The 13,336-nt window shown below is 47.0% G+C and overlaps 1 protein-coding gene across 2 annotated transcripts in view; it reads right to left on the reverse strand.

Moving 5' to 3' along the window:
* Window positions 1–12,649: 12,649 nt before the first annotated feature.
* The window catches only part of PRXL2A (peroxiredoxin like 2A), a 32,642-nt gene continuing 31,955 nt past the window's right edge, over window positions 12,650–13,336 (reverse strand). For both annotated transcript variants that reach the window (XM_077350825.1, XM_077350826.1), the window contains exon 6: window positions 12,650–13,041. In XM_077350825.1, the coding sequence (XP_077206940.1) occupies window positions 12,937–13,041 (105 nt within the window). In that variant the 3' untranslated portion in view covers window positions 12,650–12,936. The remainder of the gene's footprint in view (window positions 13,042–13,336) is intronic.

Below are 13,336 nucleotides of genomic sequence, written 5' to 3' on the forward strand. Positions count from 1 at the left end.
TCTTGAAGATTTGGGGACAGATGGGCTTTTGGTAAAGGAGAGAGCTCGTTGGAGACCTGATGCCAGAACACCCTCCAAAGCAGCCTTTTCCTCCAGGGTTCAGCCTGGGGGGACTGTTGCAATTCCAGAACTTCAGGCCCCACCCTGAGATTGTTAACTCTTATCAGCTAACTCACCTCTTACCATTCTGCCACAATTTGTTTTTGCCTGATATCTCCACATTTCTGATGGTGGTTTATTTAGTCTGAGGAAGAGTGCTTGCACTCAAAAGCTCACCCTTTGAATAAATCTTTGTTGGTCTTAAAGGTGCTATTGGACTCTATTTTTGTTGTGCTACTCCAGACGAACATGGCTACCCACTGGAATCTCACCTCGTTGTGGCCTCCATGGAGAGTCTCCATGGCACGTTAACCAGATTTTATTCAGCATAAATGAGAGCCAGTGTGGAAATTGGTTAAAAGTAGCAAACTGTAAACTGGAGATCTGGGTTTGATTCCCCTACTCTTCCACATGCAGCCAGCTGGGTGACCTTTGTCGAGTCCGTTTTCTTAGAGCTGCTCTCACAGAGCAGTTCTCACAGAGCTCTCTCAGCCCCACCTCCCTTACTGGGTGCCTGTTGTGAGGAGAGTAAAGGGAAGGTGAATGTAAGTCGCTTTAAGACTCCTTCGGGGAGAGAAAAGTGGCATATAAAAAACCAACTCTTCTTCATCTTCAGTAATATCAGGGCTCTCTCAGCCTCACCTCCCTCACAGGGTGTCTGTTGTGGGGAGAGGAAAGGGAAGGCAACTAAGCCACTTTGAGACGCCTTCAGGGAGAGAAAAGCAGCATATAAGGACCAACTCTTCTCTCTCAACCTCACTTACTTCACAGGCTGTCTGTTGTGGGGAAAGGGAAGGGAAGGCAACTGTAAGCCACTTTGAGACACCTTCGGGGAGAGAAAAGCAGCATATAAGGACCAACTCTTCTTCTCTCTCAACCTCACTTCACAGGGTGTCTGTTGTGGGGAGAGGAAAGGGAAGGTGAATGTAAGCCGCTTTGAGACTCCTTTGAGGAGGCAAAAGCGGCATATAAGAACCAACTTTTCTCTCTCAGCCCCACCTCTTTCACAGGGTGCCTGTTGTGAGGAGAGGAAGGGAAGGCAATGATCAACTGCTTTGAGACTCCTTTGGATAGTAAAAAGCGGGATACAAATAAGCAGCTCTTCTTCTCAAACATTGTTCAGTGATCCACAAAACTTTATACTGGAATAAAATCTGATTAGTCTTTACTGAGACACAGGTTTTCTGCTTCTTTGGCCTTCAGTAGACTCACATGGCCATCCTTCTGGAACGTCTGAAATTTGTCTTTCTGTTTTTCTAAAGCTACTAGCCCATCCTAAGAAATCTTGTAAACTAGCTGTGCTGGATAGAATTTTAGCAAAGCCCAGGCAAGAGGAAGAGCTGTCAACAGACCAGGGGAGAGGGGGAACCCCTGTCCCTTTAAGAAATGCTCAGTACTTGGAAACAGAGAATGGAAGCAAAATGTAACATCACCTGGAAGTAAAATAACGGCTCATGACACCTCTATTAAAGACAAATTGCTTTTTCTCCCTCTGGCAGACCTGGGTCTGGCCAGTGTGTGACTCAGACTGTTGGACTGGATGGGTCATTGGCCTGATCCAACAGGGCTTCTCTTATGCCTGGGGCAGGGCTGCTCTGTATTCTTGGTGCTTGGGGGGGGGGGGGGGACAGTGGGAGGGCTTCTGGAGTTCTGGCCCTGCTGGTGGACCTCCTGATGGCCCCTGGGTTTTGGCCACTCTCTGACTGAGTTGGCACTTTCATACGCACCCTAAATAATGCACTTTCAATCCACTTTCTGTGTGCTTGACAAGTGGGTTTTCCTGTGTGGAATGGCAAAATCCACTTGCAAACAATTGCTGGGGTGGATTGAAACAGCAAAGCGCCCAGAGCATTGGACTACATGAGCCATTGGCCTGATCCAACATGCAACTTACATACATACATAGAGCATTTGTGGTACCCAAATGTGCTGACTGCAGTGGGGCAGGCGTTGCCTGGGATCAAGCTGGCACTTGTGCCACTGCTGGAACACATGAGTCACGGCGACTCAAGGGCCATTGTTTGCGACGATTCACTCCAACTTGGCCAGAGTCCTTGTTTCCATTGAGAGCTGATGACTCACCCTAGCCTAATGCCTAGTCTACAGCAGGCTGATCCATTCATAAGATGACAGCAGTTGGCTTCTCCCAGTGATCCCCCTTGAGGTAGCTATGGGCACCACGGGGGCGGCCAGTCTGGTTCCTGGCAACAACGTGCTTCTCCCCCAAAGCAAATAGAAGAAGAGTTGGTTTCTATGCCTGGCTTTTCACTGCCCAAAAGAGTCTCAAAGCAGCTTTCCTTTCTTACCCTGCAACAGACCCCCTGTGTTGGTAGGGGGAGCTGAGAGAGCTCTCCCCAGGCTGCTCTGTGAGAACAGCACTATCACGGCTGTGACAGGGCCAAGGCTCCCAGCTGGCTGCATGTGGAGAAGCAGGGAATCAAACCTGGCTTGCCAGATTAGAAGCTGCCACTCTTAACCATGACACCACGCCAGCTTTCTGGCATTCCTTCAACGTCTTTGGCACAGGAAGCTCTTCAAAAGACTCGTAAAGACTTCATCTTGGCCTCCACTGGCAAAGCCCGCGGAGAAATGGCCTTGGTGTGCAGCCCCAGATCTTCCTTCTAGCCTTGACCAAATACCCAGCAGAACAGCTCCATCTTGCAGGCCATGTGGAACTGTGAAAGCTCCGGCAGGGCCCGTAGCTCTCCCGGGAGCTCATTCCACCAGGTCCTGGTGGAAGGCCCTGGCCCTGGTTGAGGACAGCCAAGCCTCCCAGGCCAGGGACCACCAACAGATTCATACCTGCAGAACGCAAGGCCCTGCAGGGGTCATAAGGAGATAGGTAGTCCTGCAGGTATGTGGGGCCCAGACCGCCAAAGCCTTGAACTTGATCTGGACCGCAACTGGCAACCAATGCAGCTGCCTCAGCACCAGCTGGATGTGGGCCCTCCAAGATGTACCAGTGAGGACCCTAGCAGTCGCATTTTGCACCAGCTACAATTTCTACATAAAGGACAAGGGTAGGCTTGCATAGAGTAAGTTACAAAACTAATCTGGAGATGACCATTGTATGGATAACTGTGGCCAAGCAGTCTGAGGACAGGGAGGGCGCTAGTAGCTTCGCCTGGCGTAGATGGAAAAATGCTGTGCGTGCTACTCCTGTGACCTGGGCCTCCATAGCTGAAGCTTTCCAAACTTAAAGCTTCAGGCGCCAGCTGACTGCCTTCAAAAGTAATTCAGTCTTGTTTAAAGCACAGGTTCAGTCAAAGAATGACCACTTGTAAACTAAGATGAGAAGATTAGAAAGAGAGACTGCTGAATTGCAAAACAGATAATGAAGCTCAAGACAATGCATTTTCCTGGACCGAATCAAGACCTTGGTTTCCTGTCTCATGATCAATGCTGATTTGTTCACGCTTACTACCCCTTTAAATATCAACGAAATCCAATCAGGCCTGCTATTGTTGTTCACCTGCTATTGTGATTTAAGGCTGCTAGGTCCCTTGTAACTGCAAGTGAGCGAAAGGGGAGTGTGCTCTTAGGGAACAGGAAGGAGCACCGAAAATTAACGTGACGTGCCAACGTCACCCAGAATTGCTGTTGGTGACATCACGGGCGATGCTTTGGCTTTTGAGCAACAACTATCTGGAAGGATACGTTTCTTACTGCAGAATTTTGTTCAATACACAGAGCACCCCCCCACATCACCAACCTGCCTGCATCACTTTCAGGTGACAACAGCATGTCATATTTAATTCCTGATTCTTCCCACCCCAGTCCTGGTAAGTTCTCCCAGTTTCTGAGAGCCTCAAAATGGGGGAAGAGGCTTCAATCCAGGGAGCCTGACACCCCAAGTAGGGACTAGCAACCCGATTGTCATTTGGCTGCTAATGTCATTCAGTAGCTGAAATCACTGCACTTCCCAATGTGTAGGGTAGATGGGCTCACATTCTATCTATGCCAGCCTTTCTCAACTTTTTTACCATTGAGAAACCCCCGAAACATTCTTCAGGCTTCAAGAAACCCCAGAAGTGGCACAACCGTGCTGAATATGGTTGGGAAGTGTGGTTGTGTACATGCCCACCCCAGACCCATCCCCTTACCATGAACATATATCGTCATATCACCTGATGAAAACAAATTTTAAAAATATATACATTAAAAAATTAACCCCCCCCCCCCCAATTCGGCAAACCCTTCCAGGATCCTCCAGAAACCTCAGGGCTTCAGCCTGGCCTGTGCAGGCCTGTGACCCACAAATGTTGTGTAGGGTTGTGCATGGCAGCATCCGAATCGACCGTTCCAGGCCGACTCAGATGCTGCCGCGCACAAGCCTAGTTGTCAGTCTTTCAAGTGCTCCTGGATTCTGACTTTTTTCTACTGTTTTTACATTAAACCCCTCCTGGCAGGCCTGTGCAGCTTCCCTAGTTTGTGAGGTAAAATGTTTAGGTCAGGAATTTACCAGATTCCAAGTGGCTAGACCTCAGCATGGGGATCTCTTCTTCGCCTGACTTCTGTTTCTTCTGCCAACCAAAGGAAACCTTTTTTCCTCTTGCCTTCCCCAAGGCCCCACTAGAGGTCAGCAGAGAGCTGCTGACTACACTTTGTAGACTTGAGCGCTTTTTCCCAGAAATGAATTTTTAGATTTCTTCCCCTATTAGCATGGCCTTTTATTTGAAGTCCAAATAGTTCATAGATTTCACAGAATCCCAGGCAATGTAAACGGGGAAGTTTTCATTTAGAGGCAATGTCACTGCATCGGCTAAAATCAGCCAGTTTTAAATTTAGGCAGTTAGTCTTTCCTTAAAATAAGCATTGGGGCTACTTGGAATAACTAGTTTAAAAGTTTACTATTGTTAATATTTTATGTGTTATTTGGCATTTATATGTTCAAAAGAAAAGCAAGCTTAGGTGAATGAAATTTGATGCAGAGCAAAAATACTGAAAATTACATTTACATGAGGATTTAATTAGCAGTCAAATATTTCTTATTTCAGTATATGATGAAAGGTAAAAAATATCCTAAATCAAGTTTATATGAGAATTTTAAAATCTGTCAATTTTCCCCCACTTGACCCAACTTACTTTTTTACTTTTTTCTTTTTGCAAAATAATATATTAGATAATAGAAGGGAATGGGAATGTTTTGAAATTTTAGATTATATAAACTAATTTGGGGGATTGCGTGATAAGAAGAATGGATGTAGAGGGGAAATGTAACATTTACTTCTACTGTGCGAATCTCATTTCTCATTTTGTGCTTTAGTTTCAAAAATAATTTAAAAACCAAGTTTACTTACTTAGATTCATAGAGCTGGCATTAACTCTGTCTCAGGCATGCAGGCACAGAGCAGAAGAGACGCTCACGGAATGATGGAGAGATCCAGCTAACTGACAAAACGGACAGAGAACAGAGAGAATCATCACAATGAGAGATTCTCCCATCATCACAATGAGAGGTTCTCCCATCATGCACTGCTCCTCCCTCCAATAATGCTCATGTACAAGGATGGGAAACCCAACCATTTTAGGCTGACTCCTGATCACAAAGAGAGCACAAAATCACAACATTTCCCTCACAAATTCTCTCCGCCTCAGTTTCTCCATCCAACCGAAGAAAAACCTTGCCCAGCTGTGGGCATCTGTGGTGTGATTTCTTTCCAGTTGTCCAAGGCAGATTGAGGGGGGTGGTCGTGTTGGTTTGAAGCAGCAGAACAAAGTTTGCATCCAGTGCAGCCTTTAAAACCAACACAATTTTATTCTGAATATATATCTGCTTATGTGCACATCTACCCTTCTTCAGATTCGCTGAACTTTAAGTCACTGACTGTTACCCATAGGTCTTAGCTACATCTAAGGTTCCGTTACTTCTGCATCTTGTGGGACCACAGAAAGAGATTTAGTAAAATTGTTTCATTCACTTAAGTAGAAGCCTGAGAAGATGTCACAGTGGCCTGAATTCTGCCTGTGTGATAGTGAACAAAGGAAACCTCTTGCAAATGGAGGTTTGGGGGGCAGGGCTAGAGCCTTTAAGTAGAGACCATGTAGGTTAGGAATGTCCTCGTGTGTGGAGGAGTCCTTTGTGAAGGCTCAAGGGGTGACAGTGGATGAGCGATAGCGTTGAGTGTCTGCTTAGTGCAGGGGGTTGGACTAGATGACCCATGAGGTCCCTTCCAACTCTTATCATTCTATGAGAAGAGGCTGTTCCCAGGAGAGTGTTCAGACAGTAAACTTGACAACAATATGGCCAGGCCTCAAATCTTGATGCACAGTTTCTTCATGCCACCAGAAAAACCAAAATAACAAACATTCCGATCATCCAGAATAAGTCAGGTGAGAAAACTGCTGGATGAAGCAAAGAGAAAAGATGATTTTGCACGAAACGGGGAGATCAAAACAGCACCAGAAAGATGGCTAAAACAGTGATCTCTGCCCTCTTGGGGCTGGAGAAGAAGTTTCACAATCCCATACTTTTACAGTATCCATCACTGATGGGTACATGCACAGATGCTAAATATTTAGGATGGTATTGGGTTGGTCAGGTACTAGATCCAAGGTTTAGGTTCTATTCTGATAGGTCGATAGAATTCTCACTCTGGTGACAGGGGGGGGGCATCAGAACATCACTTCCAAAATCATTCACATGGGAATTGCCCTTGGAAGGGCAGATCTTTTACCTTCAGTTGGTAACAGTGACAATATGAAAGGAACAGCCATCACTCTCCCTGGAAACCAATTTGTGCTACTGGATCCCATGAGGCAGGCAGTGTCCGCACTCTCTCCACTTGCCCACAACGGCACCTCCTGACCTTCTGGGTGAACTTTGGTAACTTTGGTCAGCCTGGGCCACTGAACGGCTGAGCCATCTGCTTATGTACGCTGCAGTGTGCAGGCACATGAACGCATGTACCCCGAAAGAAACATTTTTGGTCTTTGAGGTGCCAGACTCAAAGTTTGTTCTTCAGTCATCAAGGCAGTTTGGAGAGATGCTGTACCGCTGGGAACATTGTATTTATTTTCAAGGACCAATGTTCCCCTTTTCCCTCCAGACGAATGAGCTCAGAGTGGATGGCACAGGACACGAACCTTCAATGGGAATAGCACGACAATCAGTTAAAACAGATGAAGCAGTACTACAGTTTATGCGCCAAACCTGCTGCCTTCTCTATGCAAGGCCCCCTTCTTCTTCCCTGAGGTTATTTATGTGGGTGCCACCACCAAGAAGTACCCTAATCAGACCCAGCTCAGTTTAATCATATTGCGTGGGCTCAGAGAGATTGCTGGGCAAAGAATTCCATGCTCCTGTCTGCGGCCTGGGTCTTGTTGTATTTTGGAATTGAGATGTGCCCTTTGAGAGTCTTGTACTGTTGAGGGACTGCCCCATAATTATGAGACCTGGTGCTTTAAAACAGTGGTCCCCAACCTTTTATCACCGGGGACCACTCAACACTTGACAATTTTACTGTGGCCTGGTGTGGGGGGTAGTTTACTCCTCTACTCTCAACCACTGCCCTAACGCTCTCTGATCGCTATGGTAATGTTTAAACATCCATTCAAAATAAGATACAGACACGCCACAACAATGAACATAAGGAACATTTTATTTTCATGGAAATTTTAACTCATGACAATGACAAATCAATGGGAACCCTGAGGTTGTTTCTCTGCAACAAGATAGTTCCATCTGGGAGTGATGGGAGATAATGACACCCGAAGTATGTTGTAAGGGGCCAGGGGGGATGAAGTAAAGGGCTGGGAGGGGGGGGGAAAGAAGGCACCCTTCGCAGCCTACCTCCAATTAGCCAACGGACCACATGTGGTCTGCGGCGGCCCACAGGTTGGGGATCGTTACTTTAAAAGACTAAAATGCCACTTCATCCATTACAGGTGCCAAACGTGCTTCTAAAGCAATCTGTGCACCGCTGTGCATATCACATCCCAATGGGCCCCACTGCATTTTGCACATTTATTTATTAAACATTTATCTCTTTCTTTTCCTTGTGGTTCAAAGCGGCTTACAAGAGCTAAAACACTGCCAACAAATGAATTTTCAAAGGCTTTGATGGCCCAAGTCAACTGGCTGTTGCTGGTTTTCAGGGCTGTATGGCTGTGGTCTGACAATTTGCCAGTAACTATGATTGGTATCTTCAGGGGTAGGGCGCAACAACGATGGAAATCTCTCCATGCCAAAATCTGAAGTGCGTGTACAGTTACCGGGCATTCTCTCTCTCTCTCTCTCTCTCTCTCTCTCTCTCTCTCTCTCTCTCTCTCTCTCTCTCTCTCGGTGTGTGTGTGTAACAAATCACATTCCTTTCTCATCTTGGAGTCTCCCAGGGGGTTGAACTGGAACTAGAAAGTTCCTTTCCTGTGTTTGGTTGGAGTTCATAGCAGGCCAATTAGGAAGTGTGTTTCTGTGTCTGGGTGGAGTTCATTAGCAAGTCCATTAGAATCAGAACCAGTAAACCTTTATTGGCATAAAAGAAATGCCTTAATCAAGGTTTTGTCTGTCTTAATGCTGGCAGGGGCTCATGGCAATTGTAGTCCATGGACATCTGGCATGCCACAGTTTGGCCACCACAGTTTTATGCGCTCTACTCCCAAATCTCCAGGAACTCCGTGGCCTCACTCCAGAAAAGGCAGCTGGAAAATGGCCAGGCTGTAGAAGAAGAGTTCTTTTTTGTAGTCGTGTATAGGGTAAATATGTTTGAGACCACAAGGCAGGGCAAGGATTAAGTATCCAATTTCCCCCCTAGCTTCATGGTTGAAATGTGCAGACTTGTGCTGACACACTACGTAAAACATTTGAATGTGGCCAGTAGAGGGTGCTGTTGTCACACATTGCATTTCAGTCTATTGCATTTCAATCCAAGCCCGGGAATCCTGATGAACCTTTTGCCACCGTGAGTCCCAATTTCAGTTCTTCTGTCAAATTCTCCACTTAAGATTCCATATGCCACCGCCCCCATCTCTGCTTACATTTAAAGGCCTATGTCGGTTAACAATCTGCCACCCAGACAAGTAGGGAAAACCTTCATGGGGATATGCATTGTCTCAAGCAGATTTTATTTCCATGGAGGACCTCCTTGCAGGCCACAAAATCAGCTCCCGTGGGATCTGGAGATCTCCCAGCATTACAGCGGATCTCCAGACCACAAAGATCAGCTCCCCTGGAGAAAACGGCAGCTCTGGAACAGGTACTCCGTCATCACAGTCCCGTCCAGCTCCCTCAACGCCCCCAATTCAAACTTCTCAAGGCGCCACCCACCCCCCAGCCTGCAGTTTCCCAAGCCAGGATTGGCAGCACCCACACACTGCGGGGAGGGGGGGGGAAGGACTTTGCTAATTAATCCCAGGAAAGATGTACACAGAACTGATGAGGCCTCAACATTCTCCAGAAGGGATGGAATGTTGAGGGAGCGAAGCATCAAGTCAGGGGGGAAAGAACAGGGAGGGAGGAGGAAAAGAAAAGCCTGAGAGGTTAAAAAATCCCAGGGAAGAAGATGGAGGGAGGCAGTTCTCAAAACACCTTCCCCTCCCGTAGTGGTTCTTTGCAGGACCCTTGTTTAGAATTCCTGTGTCATTTAAACCAGCCCATGCAGAACTGGTTATTCTTGACGGAGCTGATTTTTAAGGAGGGTTTAGACAAGAATCCAGGCTTTTAAAGACAGTTGATACTCTCTGACATGTTGGTTGTGTGTGTGGTGTTAACGTGTCTCCTAATGAGCAGGTTCCCTATGGAAGTTACCGCCATCCAAGTCCCGGGGCCATGAGAGGATGTTACCCTGCCTCCGGATACTCCCCATCTCTCCCTCTCCCTTTAAGGCCGTTTCAGTGAGACCTGCAGCCCCCTGTGGCTGAAATCACAATCCTCCTCAAGGGGCTCCTGCCAACCAAGAGGAGACCTCCGCCTCATAATGGGAAGCTGTGACATCATCACCTTGAAGCAGGAGGTGGACACCGGGGCCTTACCCATAAAGGAGCAAAGTGAGGAGGAGAAATAAGGGGGTATACCTGCTGGATCTTCAATGGAGGATGTTTGGGAAGGACTGCATTAAGGAATGTTTCACGAGTTGCCAGGACAGGAGGTGCTGACCGTATGGGTGGAGGAGCACACAGTGGCTGTCTACGGGAGTTGGGACACAGCAGGAATAACAGGAGCGGTTCGCTATACAAAGAATCACAGTTAGCAAACCTTCCAGCATGTCGGTAGGTAGGCCAGCACATCTAGGCTTTTCATAAGGTTCCACAAGATATTCTTGTTCACAAGTTGGTAAAATGCGGTATGGATCCTAATTCTGTCAGGTGGATGGTTGACAAATCGTACCCAGAGGGTACTTGTTAATGGTTCAGCATCTTCTTGGAAAAGAGTGACAAGTGGAGTACCCCAAGGATCTGTCCTGGGGCCTGCAACATATTTATAAATGATTGGGATGAGGGATTAGAGGGGATACTTATTAAATTTGCAGATGATACTAAACTGGGAGGGGTAGCAAACACAACAGAAGACAGAATCAGAATACAGGATGATCTTGATAGGCTCGAGAAGTGGGCTAAACTGAATAAAATGAAGTTCACTAGGGACAAATGTAAAGTTCTGTGTTTAGGTAGAAAAACCAAATACACCAATATAAGATGGGGGAGACTTGTCTTGGCAGTAGCATGTGCAAAAAGGATCTAGGAGTCTTAGTAGACCATATATTGAACATGAGTCAGCAGTGGGACTCAGAGGCTAAAAAGGCAAATGGGATTTTGGGCTGTATCAAATGGAGTATCATGTCCAGATCACGGGAGGTGATAGTATCGCTTTACTCTGCTCTAGTTCGGCCTCACTTAGAGTCCTGTGTTCAGTTTTGGGCATCCCAATTGAAGAGGGATGTTGACAAACTGGAACGTGTCCAGAGGAGGGCAACAAAGATGGTGAGGGGCTTGGAGACCAAGACGTATGAAGAAAGGTTGGGGGAGCTTGGTCTGTTTAGCCTAGAGAGGAGATGACTGAGAGGGGATCTGATAACCATCTTCAAGTATTTAAAAGGGTGCCATATGGAGGATGGAGCAGAATTGTTCTCTCTTGCCCCAGAGGGACAGACCAGAATGAATGGGATGAAATTAATTCAAAAGAAATTCCATCTAAACATCCAGAAGAATAAAGGTAAAGGTAAAGGTATCCCCTGTGCAAGCACTGAGTCATGCCTGACCCTTGGGGTGACGCCCTCCAGCGTTTTCATGGCAGACTCAATACGGGGTGGTTTGCCAGTGCCTTCCCCAGTCATTACCGTTTACCCCCCAGCAGCAAGCTGGGTACTCATTTTACCGACCTCAGAAGGATGGAAGGCTGAGTCAACCTTGAGCCGGCTGCTGGGATTGAACTCCCAGCCTCATGGGCAAAGCTTTCAGACGGTTGCCTTACCACTCTGTGCCACAAGAGGCTCTTCCAGAAGAATATCCCCATGATATTCTGATGCAGGGGGTTGGACTAGATGACCCATGAGGTCCCTTCCAACTCTATTATTCTATGATTCTAGGTCATTATCGCATGGAGGGGTAAAACACAAGTGGCTTCCTGCAGGCAAACCTCACATTTGCAGCCCTCCTCACAAGGAGACCCCTCCCACGTTTTCTCTCTGCCCTGTCAAGGCTTTTTGCCTCATGACGAGGCTGCAAGGGAAAACAAGCTCAGCTTCTCTCTCAGCTCTTTGGCCTGTAAATCACAGGAAGCCACCAATCACAGCACAGCAGTTCTCTCCTGGAATGAAACTCCTCCCCCCCCCCACCCAGCCTTGAATTTTTTTTATTTTATTTTTTTACAAAAAGGCCCTTCCACATTGCTATATGCCATAACAGACGCATCTTTAATAAAATCAACACTGCTCCATTGCTATGAAGAAACGCTAGAATGATGCAGCATTCCCCCTTCCCCATTTCTGGAATTCTAGTGTTTTTTGCAGTTTATTTCTGTCTAGGTGGATTTCTGAGATGCTGAACATGGTCCCTGGAGCCCAAAAATGCCTTTTGTGCTAATGGATTTAAATCAAGTTGCTCAGACCCCTGTAGGATTGGGAGGAGGCATCCAGATCTCACTCTCTCTCTCACACACACACACACACACACACACCCTTTCCCAGCTCATTTCCCACCACCAGAAAATGCAAACGTGTCTGGTTTTGCCTCCCTGAGTTCTTAGACAGCTGGACAGGTAACTGAAGCCCAAAAATATGCTTTGTGCTAATGGTTGGCTTTAAACCAAGCCGCTCAGACCCCTGTATGATCAGGAGGAGGCTGCCAGATCTCTCCCCCCCCCCCCCCCCGCTTTCCTAGCTCATTTCCCAGAAAACGGAAACAGGGCTGTGTTTTGCCTGCCTGGTCCCAAGAAGACCATGGACGCTTTAATGATTTCATTTCACCTTGGATAATGTACATTTGCGTTCGTGTTGCAACACAGACCACGCCATTTTAAATCTGAGTAAAAATGCTTTATAATGGGAAGGGGGAGATCAGAGTGGGAGCAGGGAGGGGAAATATGCTAGCAAGAAGGAAAACAATCCACTGAGCCTTTAATGATCATTTCGGTTTTTATTAGTTCACCACCAGCCGTTTATTCTTACAGATATCAAGACATTCCCCAACAGTTTTGCTCCACCTGGAAGCCATCTAGACTGGATCGGAAGCTTTTCGATCCAGCCTTTCATTAATCCAGTAAAAGCAAAACCAGTAAGGATCCCTGGGTATCTAGAGCCAACGAGTACAAAAGCCATCCTTGGGGGGGACTTCAGCTGCTGGTGGCTGGGAGGGGATTCCAGCCTGGGAGATTATGCAGTTAGAGGAGCAGCATATATACAATTAACGATCAGAAGGCTGCGGCTTTATCTTGTTAACGGCATCGAGGACAGCGGCAAGGCTTACTTTGTCTCCAAACTCCTTCTCACGATGCTCCAAAAGAACACCCTAAAACAGAAAAGGGAGACTCTGGGTCAGGAAAGTGGTTGCTGCCAAGGGAGTTGTTTCTGCCGCTTCACCAGGCAGGTGTGTGTTAAGAAACTGATGCCAAAGGGGCAGAGTCTCAAGCCTCCTTTCAGGTTTCTTATCCTCGTTGTTCCAAGAGATCTGAAGAGATTCATCAGGCCAAGCTAATGCTAATGTTACAGGGACGTGGCCGGCTCAGGGATGTGGTATCATCTAGCTTGGCCCTTAGACATCAGGTTGTGTCTGCGGTGAGGTAGGGGACTCCAGAGCCCTGACA

Source organism: Paroedura picta, chromosome 8 (genome assembly GCF_049243985.1).
Source record: "Paroedura picta isolate Pp20150507F chromosome 8, Ppicta_v3.0, whole genome shotgun sequence".
Classification (NCBI taxonomy): Eukaryota; Metazoa; Chordata; class Lepidosauria; order Squamata; family Gekkonidae; genus Paroedura; species Paroedura picta.